Raw genomic sequence first — 12816 nt, 5'->3', positions numbered from 1 at the left:
AGTCTCTTTCTCATGCAACAGACTCTGAACCATTTTCCCTAGCATTGCTTCGTTATTCTCCCTTGCACGCCTAAGTCCCAGGCCACCTTTGTCTCTTGGTTGCGTGATATCATCCCAAGCTACAAGGTTCCAACTTCTGTGATTATCTCCCTTCGACCAAATGCACTTTCTAACCATCTTGTCCACATGGTTGCATACTGCTTCTGGGAGCCAAAGATCTTGCATGGTGTACACAGGCAACGAAGATAGAACAGATTTAGCCAAGCACAGCCGTCCTGCTTTGTTAAGCAGCTTGCTCTTCCATGAAGCTAGTCTAGAGTTCACTTTCTCTATGATGGATGCAAAGTGGTCCCGTTTGACCCTCCCTTGGAGAAGAGGTATTCCCAAATATTTCCCAAGATTCCCAGCTCTTCTCATGCCAGCAATACAAGAGAGGCGCCTTTGTTTCCCTTGGTCCACATTTGTTGAGCAAAACATACGGGATTTCTCCAAATTAACTCGCATACCGGATGTTTCACAAAAGTCATTGAGAGTTTCGGATACAAGCTGAACTTGCTCCTCAGTGGCTTGACAAAATAATAGGACGTCATCCGCAAAAAATAGATGAGAAATACCTGTCCCATCCTTCGACACCCGGATTGGGTCCCATCTCCTATCTTCCACCAACTTCTGGATTTGAATAGCAAGCCTCTCCATACACAATACAAACAAATATGGAGAGAGTGGGTCTCCTTGCCTGAGTCCTCTTTGTGGAGCAAAGGACTCAAGCTTCGAACCATTCCACAAGATAGAGATATTAGACGCTTGAACGCCCCACATAATCAGGGCCACTAGCTGTGGAGGGAACCCAAAGTCATAAAGAGTAGCCCGAAGAAAATCCCAATTCACCCTATCATAAGCTTTCTCCAAATCGATCTTGAACGCCACCAAACCACCTCCTTTCTTGTGTTTGTGAATGGTGTGAATGACCTCTTGTGCCAAGATAATGTTATCCCTAGTACCCCTCCCTGGAATGAATCTCCCTTGAAGTGGACCCACTAGTTCTGTAAGCAATGGTCTAAGGCGATTTACCAACACTTTCGTTATCACCTTATAAGCCACATTGCACAAGCTAATTGGCCTCAACTCCTTAAGACGGCTCGGATTCTCCACCTTCGGAATAAGAACAAGCAAGGTGTCAAGGAGTGCAGGGTCTGCGCGCCCCTCTCGGAAGGCTTTGGCTACCATCTGATGCATATCACCGCCTACAGTGCTCCAAAATTGCTTATAGAAAAATGCCTGAAAGCCATCTGAGCCAGGTGCTTTGAACGAGTGCATATTCATGACGGCATGCCGGACCTCCTCCAAGGTGACAGGGGCAATCAGTTTTCTTCTCTCAACTTCTGGTATGGTGGGAGTAGGATTCTCCATAATTGAGTTCCTCGTTACATGTACATCAATAGAAAACAAGTTAATAAAAAATCTCCTTGCCTCCTCCTGAAGCATGTTGGGATCGGTGCACCAACTCCCATCCTGGAGGAATAAGCCATGAATCTTGTTCCTCTTGCGGCGGATAACAGTTTGGAGATGGAAAAATTTTGTATTGCGATCTCCAAACATTACCCATTGCTCACGCGACTTTTGGTACCAAAGCAGCTCTTCCTGCAGTAGAATATCATCATATTCCTTTTGAAGCTCCCTCTCTAACCTAGACAAGGATTCAGAAGCATTCCAATCTAATTCGTTTTGAACCCCCTGTAGTCTACGCTCCACACGCCATTTACGCTTGTGTATGTTTCCAAAGGTCTCCTTATTGAACTTAGTTGCGGCCTCTTGCATGTTTGAAAGTTTCTCCTTAAGCGAACGTCCTTGTCCTTCCCAAGTATGCTGTACAACTGTCTCAAACGATGGGTGTGTGACCCATGCTGCTTGGAACCGGAAAGGTCGTGGCCTCCTCTCCAATGGGGGGGCTTCCAAACGAACCAAAACTGGTGCATGATCAGAGTATACTCTAGTTAAGTGTTCAACATAACCCTCGCAAAATGTTGATCTCCACGCTAAATCTCCTAGAGCTCTGTCAAGGCGCTTCGCCATCACTCTCCTGCCATTAACACGCCTCTCCCAAGTAAACTTTGGCCCGGTGAACCCCAGATCAATAAGAGAGCACATGTCCAACATATTCAACATGCTCATAGCGCGGGCATTATTAAACTCTCCTCCCCACACCTCTGAAGGGGAGCAGACTTCATTAAAATCCCCTAGAACCAGCCATGGGTCTTGGCACCGATGACGGAAGCTTGCCAAATACGACCACAAGTCTTGCCGACGCACAGGATTAGGGCTTCCATACACCGCCGTGCAAATCCATCGCCGACCACCATGATGGACCTCTACTGAGATCATTTGCTCCCAAGACTCAACGAGACCTATTTGGAATGTCCTGGTAGTGGGAGCAAGTAACCATATTCCGCCACTGTGTCCAGTGGCTTCTGTTTCATGAATGAGCTCATAGCCTTGCTGCTGCCAGAAGTTACGAACCCGTGCAAATCTACAATGTGTTTCGCATAACGCAAAGATGGAGGGTCTGAAAGCCCTAACCAATTCCTTAACTCTGCGATGTCCACGCGCTCCGGCGCCACCACGTATATTCCATGCAATAATTTGGAATGGAGAGCTATCCATAACAACAATATTACAAGGAACTTGGCAATGTACCCCTACTGTCTGGGTACAATTATCATCCGATTATTAGGTCCTGGGTTCTGAGGGTTAGTGGCTGCTAGTTCACCCCCAACACACACCGTCGTTGCTGCATCATCCTCAAACAATTGGTATCTATCTCCACCTAGTGCTTTCATATTCTCGGTGGACATTGCGCCTCCACCCAGATCAAAAACCACTTTGTTACCAACCATCCTTGTTTTCGGCTTACCTGATGCACTCCCTGTAGTTTGCTCCCTCGCCAGCGTACGTGTTTGCTGTGAAGATTGGCGTTCCAGAATTCTCAGAGGAGGTTGGACCAGCGCCTGTGATGTCTTCCCCTCGTCTCTTCGAGACCGTTTTTTTGCATTAGCTGTCTCAGTTGAGTACGATTTTTTGCTGCCATCATACACAATCATTGCACCGCCAGTTACACCACCAATTACGGGCTCTGTTCCTCTTTCCTGTAATTTGGCTAATGAATGAAATCTGTTAGCATTACTACCCTCCTTAGATTTCGCAGCTGCCCCTCCTGATTGGCGGTTTTGATTCTGTTTCCTTTTTGACCGCTCCACAATTAACCACTTACCATGTGCGGCAATTGGTACAGAAGCTGCCGTTTTTGGTGCTGAATTTTCGGCCTGCATAGAATCTGCATTGATTGCAGGATCTGTAGCCGCCTCTAGGGTTGTCCCAGATTGTGCGCTCGGTGCGGTAGCCTTCGTCGCTGGCGTCGAGGATGCGGCCGCCACAGTCTCCGCCGCGATAACCTTGCACTTTCTCGACATATGGCCGTAGCAGCCACATTTCGAGCAGAGTAAGTGAAGACCCTCATATTCGATATTATACCAAACCCCTCTCAGTCTCAGCATGCCCACAACGGGTTTCTCCAAGTCGATCTCAACACATATGCGCGCAAATTTCCCCAGCCGCATGTCCGCCGTGGTCATGTCTACCTTGGTCGGTGTCCCTACTCCAGTAGCAAGTGTCATCAAGATGTCCTCATCATAGAATTGCATGCCCAAACCTGGTATGCGTATCCATGCCATGGTGGTATTGATCCTGTCATCAGCTGCCACAAAGTCCTTGGTCCAGGGTTTAACCGACAAATAATGATCGTAGATCAACCATGGGGCACCAGTAACAGCCCTCTCTCGATCAGCTTCCACATCAAACCGAACCATGAAATACCCGTGGTGCACATCCGTTATCTCCATGCCTCCCACTGGTTTCCATATCAAGCGTAATCTTTCACAAAGAGCAACGTAGCCAATATGCTTGCCTAGTAGCTTAACTACAAGGCAATCCTGCCATGGGTGACAAATTTTCTCATACTCTGCCTCATCAACAAAGTCAAAACTTGGGAAAAGCCTATCCCCATTCACATTTTCCTTCACCAATAACCCCGAGTTCACCAGATTCTGGAACTGCCTTGCCTCCCGTCGTTTGGCCGGTCCTTTTCCCAGGACCTTTTCCTTAAACGTTGGTTTGTGTTGATCAGGTGGCGTGGGGGGGGGGGGGTGGTGGTGGTGGTAGTTCAGCCGAAAACATGAACGTATCTTCGCTCATATTTTACACGATTTAAGTTAATTTGTATACAAGTTATTCTATTTAATTTTTTTATGTTTAATGAAACAATAAATATAATAAGGGTATGTATGTAATTAAGTGTCTGGTTTTGTTCTGTCCATTTTGTATTTACCAAACATGACGCACATAAAAAAGCTGTCCCGTTCCATTCTGTTACGTTCTGTTGCGTTCCGTTCTGTCCCGTTCTGTTCAGTTTCCAAACGCTACCATAGTATTCTAAAGCTATATATGTAACAGTACCACATATATGATTAAAATATGTTTCCCTAAAATGTGTGACTTGTTTTTAATTAATCTTGATCAGATTTTTCCAGCCTCAAATACAATGTTGTCAAATTTTCCCTTACAAGTCAAATCTCAAATACAATGCTATCAATTTTTCCCTTACAAGTCAAGTTATTTCTACGACATGAAGACATTAGCATGGAGTTGTGGTAAAATACTAGAACCAAGTTACAAGAACAATTGATGATTTGTCTTTGATGAATAAGTGGAATTAATTGTGAGAGTTTCACATATCGTATGACATGTTTTTGTATTTATAATTCATTTATATTAATTAGTATTAAGAAGTGCAGTGTGACTCTTAATATTATTAGGCCAATGTCACTATTTTTAGAGGGAAAAAATCTATTTTTTTTAGGGTAAAATCACCATTTTATAGGTTAATTTTTTTTCCTTTTGTGTAGGCTAGCCCGCGAGCCCGCAAATCCGCCATTATGCGGGGCAGACCAGACTTTTCCAACCCGCGTCTCATGTGGGCTAGCCCGCTCCACCTCTCTTCTATACGTGTTGAGTGCGGGGCGGGTTGCCCGCTTTAATAAAAAATCAAGTTTCCATAATTCTTTTTATTAAAATCAATTTAATTTTTTTATAGACAAATATATATATATATATATATATATATATTTTCTTTTTTCTTTCTAAGGAAAAATGTTTTTTTATAAGCAAATATTAGTTATTTGTAATGTTAGTAAATTAATCAAGTTTGAACCCCGGACCCTCCCCTCTTTATTCCACCAATCTTTATGTCCCCTTGACGACTTTTTTACATCACTAGTGGAGTTTTCAAATTTATTTACCAATCTAGTGCAAGTTTTGAATTATTTACGAATTTAACATAAATCGCCACTGGCATTGACGATTATTAATTTCTTTTTCTTTCTTATGGAATCACCATTAACATTGGAGATACCTTTTTTTTTTTTAATGAAATCGCCACTTGCAGTGGCGATACTATAAATATATTTTTGACTCTATTCGTTAGTGACAGAAAAACGTCAGTCAGAAAAACCCATTATATAAAGGTATTAGTGACGGAAAGTGAAGAGAGAAGATATCCGTCGTAAAGTATTTAGCGACGAAGTTTCTTTTGCGACGAAGTTATTCATCACAAAATCCTAGTGAATAATGAAAAACAAAATTAGCGACGGATAGTAGATTAGAAATAATTCCGTCGCAAAAGTATTAGCGACAGAATATTGTTTGTGACTTCCTTACTTATTATATACTAGGATTTTGTGACGGACGTTTTTCCGTCAGTAGCAAACAGAGTAAAAATAAATAAATTATGGTGTCGGCGTCGCCACTACAAGTGACGATTTCATTAAAAAAAAAGAGGTATCTCCAATGTTAATGACGATTTTATAAGAAAAAAAAAATTCATGAAATCACCAATGCTAGTGGCTATTTATATTAAATCCTTAAATAATTTAAAACTTGCACTGTTTGAAAACTGCACTAGTAGTGATGTAAAAAAGTCCCCCTGACTGTTACCAGTTCCACTTCAGCTAAAGACTAGGCGACAAAATCAATTTAATTTATGAGATGAGAATATTGTATCCAAACGCAAACCGCATTGGATAAAGAAACAGTGACAGATTTGCTTAGCCTCTTCACACTGCGCAGAGCAGAGCTCCACCGCGCGAGACGAGAGTCAACCTAGAATCCGAAATGTCGACGGAAGACAGCCATGGCATCGTTTCCGATTTCATCGACTTCCTGAACGCTTCTCCCACCGCTTTCCACGCCGTCGGTAAAATCCACAAAACCCAAATCCTCTCTTCCAATCTCAAATCCTTCACTCACCGATTAATCACGTTTCAGATGAGGCCAAGAAGCGGTTGCGAAACGCCGGATACGAACACCTCTCCGAGAAGGAAGTGTGGGAACTGAAACCAGGGAGCAAGTACTTCTTCACCAGAAACCACTCCACCATCGTTGCCTTCGCCATCGGCAAAAGGTTCCCTCAAATCCCTCGATTTTTCAACCGCTAATTGAATAATAATCTGTCGTTTCATCTTTTGAATTGCCGTTTTTTGTTCACTTGTTAGGTATGTTGCTGGAAATGGATTTCACTTGATTGGGGCTCACACTGATAGTCCTTGTCTGAAACTGAAGCCGGTATCCAAGGTAACTAGTTAGTTTTGGATTGATCCGATTAGCGAATGTACTGCGGCGAAAATGGTGTTTGATTTCTGAGCTTTGCTATACAGGCCGAAACGATAAGTACGAGTCATTGATTCATAAGGCACTACTTAATCACAATTACAGATGATTTTTGTTATTATATAGAAAAGACATACACTTCGCTTATTATTCGTTTCGTGATATTTACCATTTTGTACAAGATTTGAATCTATGATTTCATACAAATTACCCAAACTATTTACCACTAGAAAGATAGAAATGCTTTGGAATCAGTATTTGATAAGGATTGTTGTTTTGGCAGGTAGTTAAAGGTGAGATTTTGGAGGTTGGTGTTCAAACTTATGGAGGTGGCTTGTGGCACACGTGGTTCGATAGGGACTTGACTGTGGCCGGGAGGGTCATTGTAAGGGAAGGGAATAATGCTGGTTACTCACATCGACTTGTTAGAATTGATGAACCCATAATGCGGATCCCGACTTTGGCCATTCACTTAGACAGGTTTTTGTTGCTGTCCGCTGGGATATATTATGCATTGCCTGTTTGTTTGCTAGCTTGACTGTTGTCATCAATTTATTTTCGTCTTCTTCCTTTGATACAGGGATGTTAATGATGGATTCAAAGTAAACAAGCAGACTCATCTTCTTCCCATTCTCGCAACAGCGCTGAAGGTAATCATGCTATTCTTGTTAAGTTAAGCTTTTCTGCTGGTTACTAAATATCCTATGTGAAGTATTGTTGTTGTTGTTGTTGTTATTATTATTATTGTTGTTGTTGTTGACTTGTTGGTATTGTACTGTCCAGGTTTAATGCATTCAGTCCTGCCTTTAGTACATTATTTTATCTTTTAAAATTTGGGTTACCTGAATTATTATTTTATGATTTCTAGAGGTCAGAGAGATCAGTTTTTGGTTAAGTATGCATCCTGTTGCATGGGAATATGTCTTCATAATAAATGGGGTTTGTATTTTTATTAGCATGCAGCGTTACATGTTTGTATCTTTGTTTTTTATTTGAATTGTTGATGCAGTAGTTTTGGTCGGGTATACATTTGAGACTTTTATGTAGTTAATGAAAAGAAATAAGTAAAGCTTCCACAAACAGTGTTTATTCAGACTCAAAGTGTTCCTTTTTAATTATTTCGATTTAGCTTTTACGCATTCATTGAGCTTTGTTGTGCAGGCAGAGGTTAATAAAGTGTCATCTGGAAATGGTCCAGTTGAAAGTGGAAAGCAGAGTGATGGAAAGAAAGAAAATGATAAATCAAAGCACCACCCTATTCTTCTACAGGTTAACAGGCTTTGAAACTCACATTGCCTTCTTGATACTTTTATAGTTTTATCAGTTGCCTTCCTTTTTTGGCTTGTTGTGGGTTTACACTTTTCACAAGTGAATATAACCTGTCACTCTTTAATTTGGGTTTTGGCTTCTATACGTATATATGATGAGTCTAATTGTTGATGATTGACTTCTTTCTTCTTTTCCCCAGTTGCTTGCAAGCAAGCTTGGGTGTGAACCTGATGACATCTGTGATTTTGAATTGCAAGCATGTGATACGCAACCAAGTATAGTTGCTGGAGCTGCTAAGGAATTCATATTTTCAGGAAGGCTTGATAACCTCTGCATGTCATTTTGCTCATTGAAGGTTGAAGTGTCTTAAAGATTGTTTCATCCAGTCAAGTTTCAAATGCATGCATATAAATATTAAATTTGAAAAGTAACCTGGATTTGAAGTATGTCACTCTAGAAGTAATCTATAAGTTGCTGAATTTTGGACTTATGTTCTTGAGTGTAAGGACTAGAGTAAGTTTCTGAATACCATATATGTTTACAACATTATGGTTTATGATCTAATGGAATGAACATAGCTAATGAACTGAGTTTTATTTCATCTTCCCCTAATCCCCTCTATGAACTTCTGAAATGATAGATCACTAATTCAAACCCAAATTGTTATTTCGAATCTATTTGTTGCAGTATATAATGATGTAGGAGGGAGGAATGAGAGACTTATTTGTTTTTGCTTTTTTTGGTGATGTTCTTCTGATAGAAAGTGGACCAGATCTGAAATAATTGAGGTATATATTGCATATTATTCTCTGTAGGTATTGATGTCTGTCAGATACCAGTACCTATACGATGAATTTACAATGGAAAAGATAAAATGAACACATTACACACAATTTCGAGTTAGCTAGTTACAATTTTGAATTTGTACTCCCGAAGGCCTAGGTTACTAAGTATATTATAAAAAAAATAGACTAGATAGTCCACAGTATTACAGGAGTATAGTGTAGCACATCTATGGCACAAGACTATAGGTGTAGCGGTGAATGCAGTGATGTAGTCATTGTATTCTCTTGGGACTAGATCCTGACCACAAAGCCAACCCACATGGGTGCTCAGACTGTGGAAGTGTGGATCTTGGTGGAATGCTATGATCCATCAAAGTCCCACATTGGTGTCATAGGGTGCTTCATGTGGTTGTGTAAATTTGGGCTAGCCTCTTCGTTTGTATCAATGGTGTTTGACAGTCATTTGTAGCTATGTTTCACTTTGTCAATCATAGGTTTAGTTATAGCGATAATGTTTCGTAGGGATGCCATGCCCTTTAGTCGTAGGAAAATTCTAATCAACTTGAACTTTCCTTCTCAGAAAAAAATATGATTGAATGAAATCACTTATACTAATGCTACCAGATCAATATGTCTTAACATTTCATTGTTTTTTTTCAAAAGACAGAAAATGTGGACTCTTGGGTCTTAATCTAAGATTAAATTGTGACTGAAAATTCCAAATTATGTGTGCATGATGTATTAAGTTCTTTTAACAAAGTAGTGCAGTAGCTATTGGTTATCCTATGCTAACATCCCGATTTCTGTTTCAGGCATTAATAGATGCTACATCCTCCGACAGCAGTCTTGAGGAAGAGACTGGTGTTAGATTGGTGGCTTTGTTTGACCATGAGGAATGTGGATCTAATTCTGCTCAAGGAGCTGGCTCTCCTGTCATACTGAATGCTTTGACTAGGATTACAAATTCCTTCAGCTCGAATTCGAAGGTTCTTCTTTTTTTTTTAAAGTTCCCCCCCCCCTTTTTTTTGTCTATGTATTACTTGGATAACAAGTAAGCATTCGGGATATTTATGCTGTCAGTATTAAGTTATTCTTATTTATGGTGATTTTTGTTTTAATTAGCTTCTTGAGACAGCAATACAAAGAAGCTTCCTTGTATCTGCTGATATGGCGCATGCTCTACACCCCAATTACATGGTACAAATTCTCATGTGCCTTGATCTAGATTTACTGTTTGCCAATAATTATAATTGTTGCTCGTTATCAAGACCTAACTTTTTAGTTTTTCACAGGACAAGCATGAAGAAAACCATCAGCCTAAACTACATGCAGGACTTGTTATTAAAAACAATGCTAATCAACGCTATGCAACCAATGCTGTCACATCCTTCATATTCAGGGAAATAGCATCAAAGCATAACCTTCCCGTTCAGGTCAGTTTTATCATTGCCTCTTTAACTCCTCTCCTCTGATCTGAACGGATTTCGTCACATGGGAAGATACAATCATGTAAAAGAATTATCTCCATTTTAGCATTTGAAGCATTTTAAAGCAAAATTATTAGCTGTTTTGATTGCTCAGAAAAAAGATTGGAATTGTGTGATCACTAGTATGGGATTTTTTTTGGGTAAGCGATCACTAGAATGAGATGATGAATTCTAATAAGGTATGTTGATGTAGGACTTTGTGGTGCGCAATGACATGGCTTGTGGTTCAACCATCGGTCCTATCCTTGCAAGTGGCATGGGCATTCGCACAGTTGATGTTGGTGCACCGCAGTTGTCAATGCATAGCATTCGAGAAATGTGTGCTATTGATGATGTGAATTATTCATACAAGCATTTCAAGGCCTTTTTCCAAGAGTTCTCTCATCTAGATGCTAAGATTGTGGTGGACATATAGGTTCTCTCCACTGAGAAATTGCTCATCAATCCTTTGCTCTAGATACCAGGAAACGTTTGATGTTTGATATTTGACACGACGTAGCTTGAGTTACCATCAAATGTCATGTTCGGATGATATAGATTACTATGGTTTAATCCAATGCAAAAGTAACTTTCTTTGATGCTTTTCACGAAGGAAAAATATCAACTTACGCCGTTAATAGCTTTCGATATAGCTTACACAACAATCTAAGATTTGAAGTCCGGGTTTAATCTTTGATTTCTACACAATCAGTTTGCATAAGATTAATGTTGATATTATAATTGATAAATTATTGGGTTATATATTTTTTTTGATCCCTCTATATATTGAGTTTTTATTTGTTCTTTTAAGTCATCGTTGGAATATTTTATGGTTTTGATCCCTTCTCTATAGTTGTGCAATTTTAGTTCTAGCATTAGCCTTACTCTCGTAAGAGCTAATGTGGCTGATAGAAATCCAACATATCAATGTCACATGTAGTTGTGTAGTACTGTAGTCACATGGTAATTGACGTGAGTTTTTAATCACCTCAGATATCCACTATTAAAAAGATAACCAAACCATTTTGTTAGAATTGTCACATTGGCTAGAGATAGAGCATAAATAACCTTTATAAGGGTATCCAAACTTCAACTCTTGAGCTTGCTTTTGTGGTTGATAGGGATGTCAAAATTACCCACACCCGTGGATACCCGCGGATAATAACGCGCTATGGGTAAAAGTACCCACGCCCACGGGTATCCACAGATTTATTTAATGGATATTTTCACTATCCATTTATTAATGGGCGGGTACGGATATTGATGTATCCATATTCATGGATACCCACCCGATATATAAAATACTAAAATATCTTTTATATGTATATACACAGATGTATATTAAATATCTAATGAATTTGTGTTTGAGTTATAGTTCTCTTTCAAGTAAACTTATACAATGGTAATGGTAAAAAGAAGCCCTTAGACCAAAAAAAAGGTAGAAAATAGTATTTTTCTTTACACATTAATTGACTGTAAAGTTCAATGTTAAATTTTATATTTAATATAATTTTCTTTTGAACAAATATATGTGAATTCATTTATGTTCATGGTTGTCGGGTGCCCATGGATATCCACAGATATTTTAAAATCCGGTTAAAACTCACTTAATGGATATCCATGTGGGTATGGATATAATTTTTTACATGTGGAGCGGGTGGTTGTTATATACTATCCATGCCCACCCGTACCCATTGACATCCCTGGTGGTTGAGTATAGGCCTCCCAATTTTTAATATGGTATCAGAGCCTATCCTAAATCCATTTGTCGTTTGCTGTGGAGACTCCCATAATTGGGCCACCCGTTGTTGTTGATCCCACGTTTCAGGTTGTTGAGTCCTGGACGTGAGGGGGTGTGTTAGAAGTCTCACATTGACTAGAGATAGAGCATAGATAGCTTTATAAGGGTAGTGCAAACCTCAACTCTTGAGCTAGCTTTTGTGGTTAAGTATAGGCCTTCCAATTTCTAATACACTTACTACTAAGATAAATCCCACATATCAAATGTCTCATTCTGTGCTTTATTCGAAAATCACCAAATTGCAAAATTTTGTCTCTAAGTCTAGTAAATCTCCATCTCTATAATAACAACTATTTTGATCTTCATATCCATAAGCCACCCGCTAGCTTTCATCTCCATCATAACAACCCACCACCATCTTCATAATCATTTTCTCCATGTGTGAAAACCGTTGTTCAGCAAAACTATCAAACAATCACCTCTACCATTACGCGATTAGGTTGATGCCATTCTTTCGAGGAAATAATAGTAATATATTTCTCAAATTTGCTTTCTCATCATCTCGTACTCCCTATGTCTCCCAACCTGTGTGTGTGTAATCCAAGTCATTGTTAACGTTAAAAACAAACGACTCAAAAAAGTTATTACATGAAATTGTTGTTATATCTGAAACATCTCCAAGGGGTGTTATGATGATACAATCTATTAACCATGACATTTTTGTAGTATATTCTATGCTTTTAAGGTTTTGCAGGAATATCTTCTAAGTAGAAGCATATGCTATTATGAAGAATCATGTGCTACTAAGATGGTCAACGTGCTACTCAAAGTCAATGTT

General features: G+C 39.6%; 3 protein-coding genes across 3 annotated transcripts; 1 reads left to right on the top strand and 2 right to left on the bottom strand.

The window, feature by feature from the left end:
* Window positions 1–1598: 1598 nt before the first annotated feature.
* LOC130739404 (uncharacterized) lies at window positions 1599–2661 on the bottom strand. The gene is made up of 2 exons (XM_057591681.1): window positions 1688–2661; window positions 1599–1641 (listed from the first exon to the last, which is right to left on the bottom strand). Exons 1-2 carry the CDS (start codon window positions 2659–2661, stop codon window positions 1599–1601), a joined length of 1017 nt encoding a protein of 338 aa, XP_057447664.1.
* Window positions 2662–2696: 35 nt separating this feature from the next.
* LOC130739394 (uncharacterized) lies at window positions 2697–3896 on the bottom strand. Its single transcript, XM_057591670.1, has one exon. It carries the CDS (start codon window positions 3894–3896, stop codon window positions 2697–2699), a length of 1200 nt encoding a protein of 399 aa, XP_057447653.1.
* A 2212-nt stretch (window positions 3897–6108) lies between these two features.
* Window positions 6109–10836, top strand: LOC130730474 (probable aspartyl aminopeptidase). Its single transcript, XM_057582493.1, has 11 exons — window positions 6109–6304; window positions 6376–6511; window positions 6603–6681; window positions 7001–7197; window positions 7298–7367; window positions 7879–7986; window positions 8186–8341; window positions 9584–9757; window positions 9894–9968; window positions 10064–10204; window positions 10452–10836. The coding sequence occupies exons 1-11, from the start codon at window positions 6223–6225 to the stop codon at window positions 10671–10673; spliced, it is 1440 nt and encodes a 479-aa protein (XP_057438476.1). The 5' UTR covers window positions 6109–6222; the 3' UTR covers window positions 10674–10836.
* The last annotated feature ends 1980 nt before the right edge of the window (window positions 10837–12816 follow it).

This window comes from Lotus japonicus, chromosome 1 (genome assembly GCF_012489685.1).
Source record: "Lotus japonicus ecotype B-129 chromosome 1, LjGifu_v1.2".
NCBI lineage: Eukaryota > Viridiplantae > Streptophyta > Magnoliopsida > Fabales > Fabaceae > Lotus > Lotus japonicus.
This window is presented reverse-complemented; position numbering and strand designations above follow the sequence as displayed.

Bases quoted from the DNA above. Each gene is read 5' to 3' on its own strand.
- LOC130730474 (XM_057582493.1), top strand. From the start codon at position 6,223: ATGTCGACGGAAGACAGCCATGGCATCGTTTCCGATTTCATCGACTTC. The intron at 7,987-8,185 runs GTTAACAGGCTT...TCTTTTCCCCAG, and splicing joins ACCACCCTATTCTTCTACAG to TTGCTTGCAAGCAAGCTTGG. The intron at 9,969-10,063 runs GTACAAATTCTC...AGTTTTTCACAG, and splicing joins CTCTACACCCCAATTACATG to GACAAGCATGAAGAAAACCA.
- LOC130739394 (XM_057591670.1), bottom strand. From the start codon at position 3,896: ATGGAGATAACGGATGTGCACCACGGGTATTTCATGGTTCGGTTTGAT.
- LOC130739404 (XM_057591681.1), bottom strand. From the start codon at position 2,661: ATGGATAGCTCTCCATTCCAAATTATTGCATGGAATATACGTGGTGGC. The intron at 1,642-1,687 runs GTTAGAGAGGGA...ATTCTACTGCAG, and splicing joins GCTTCTGAATCCTTGTCTAG to GAAGAGCTGCTTTGGTACCA.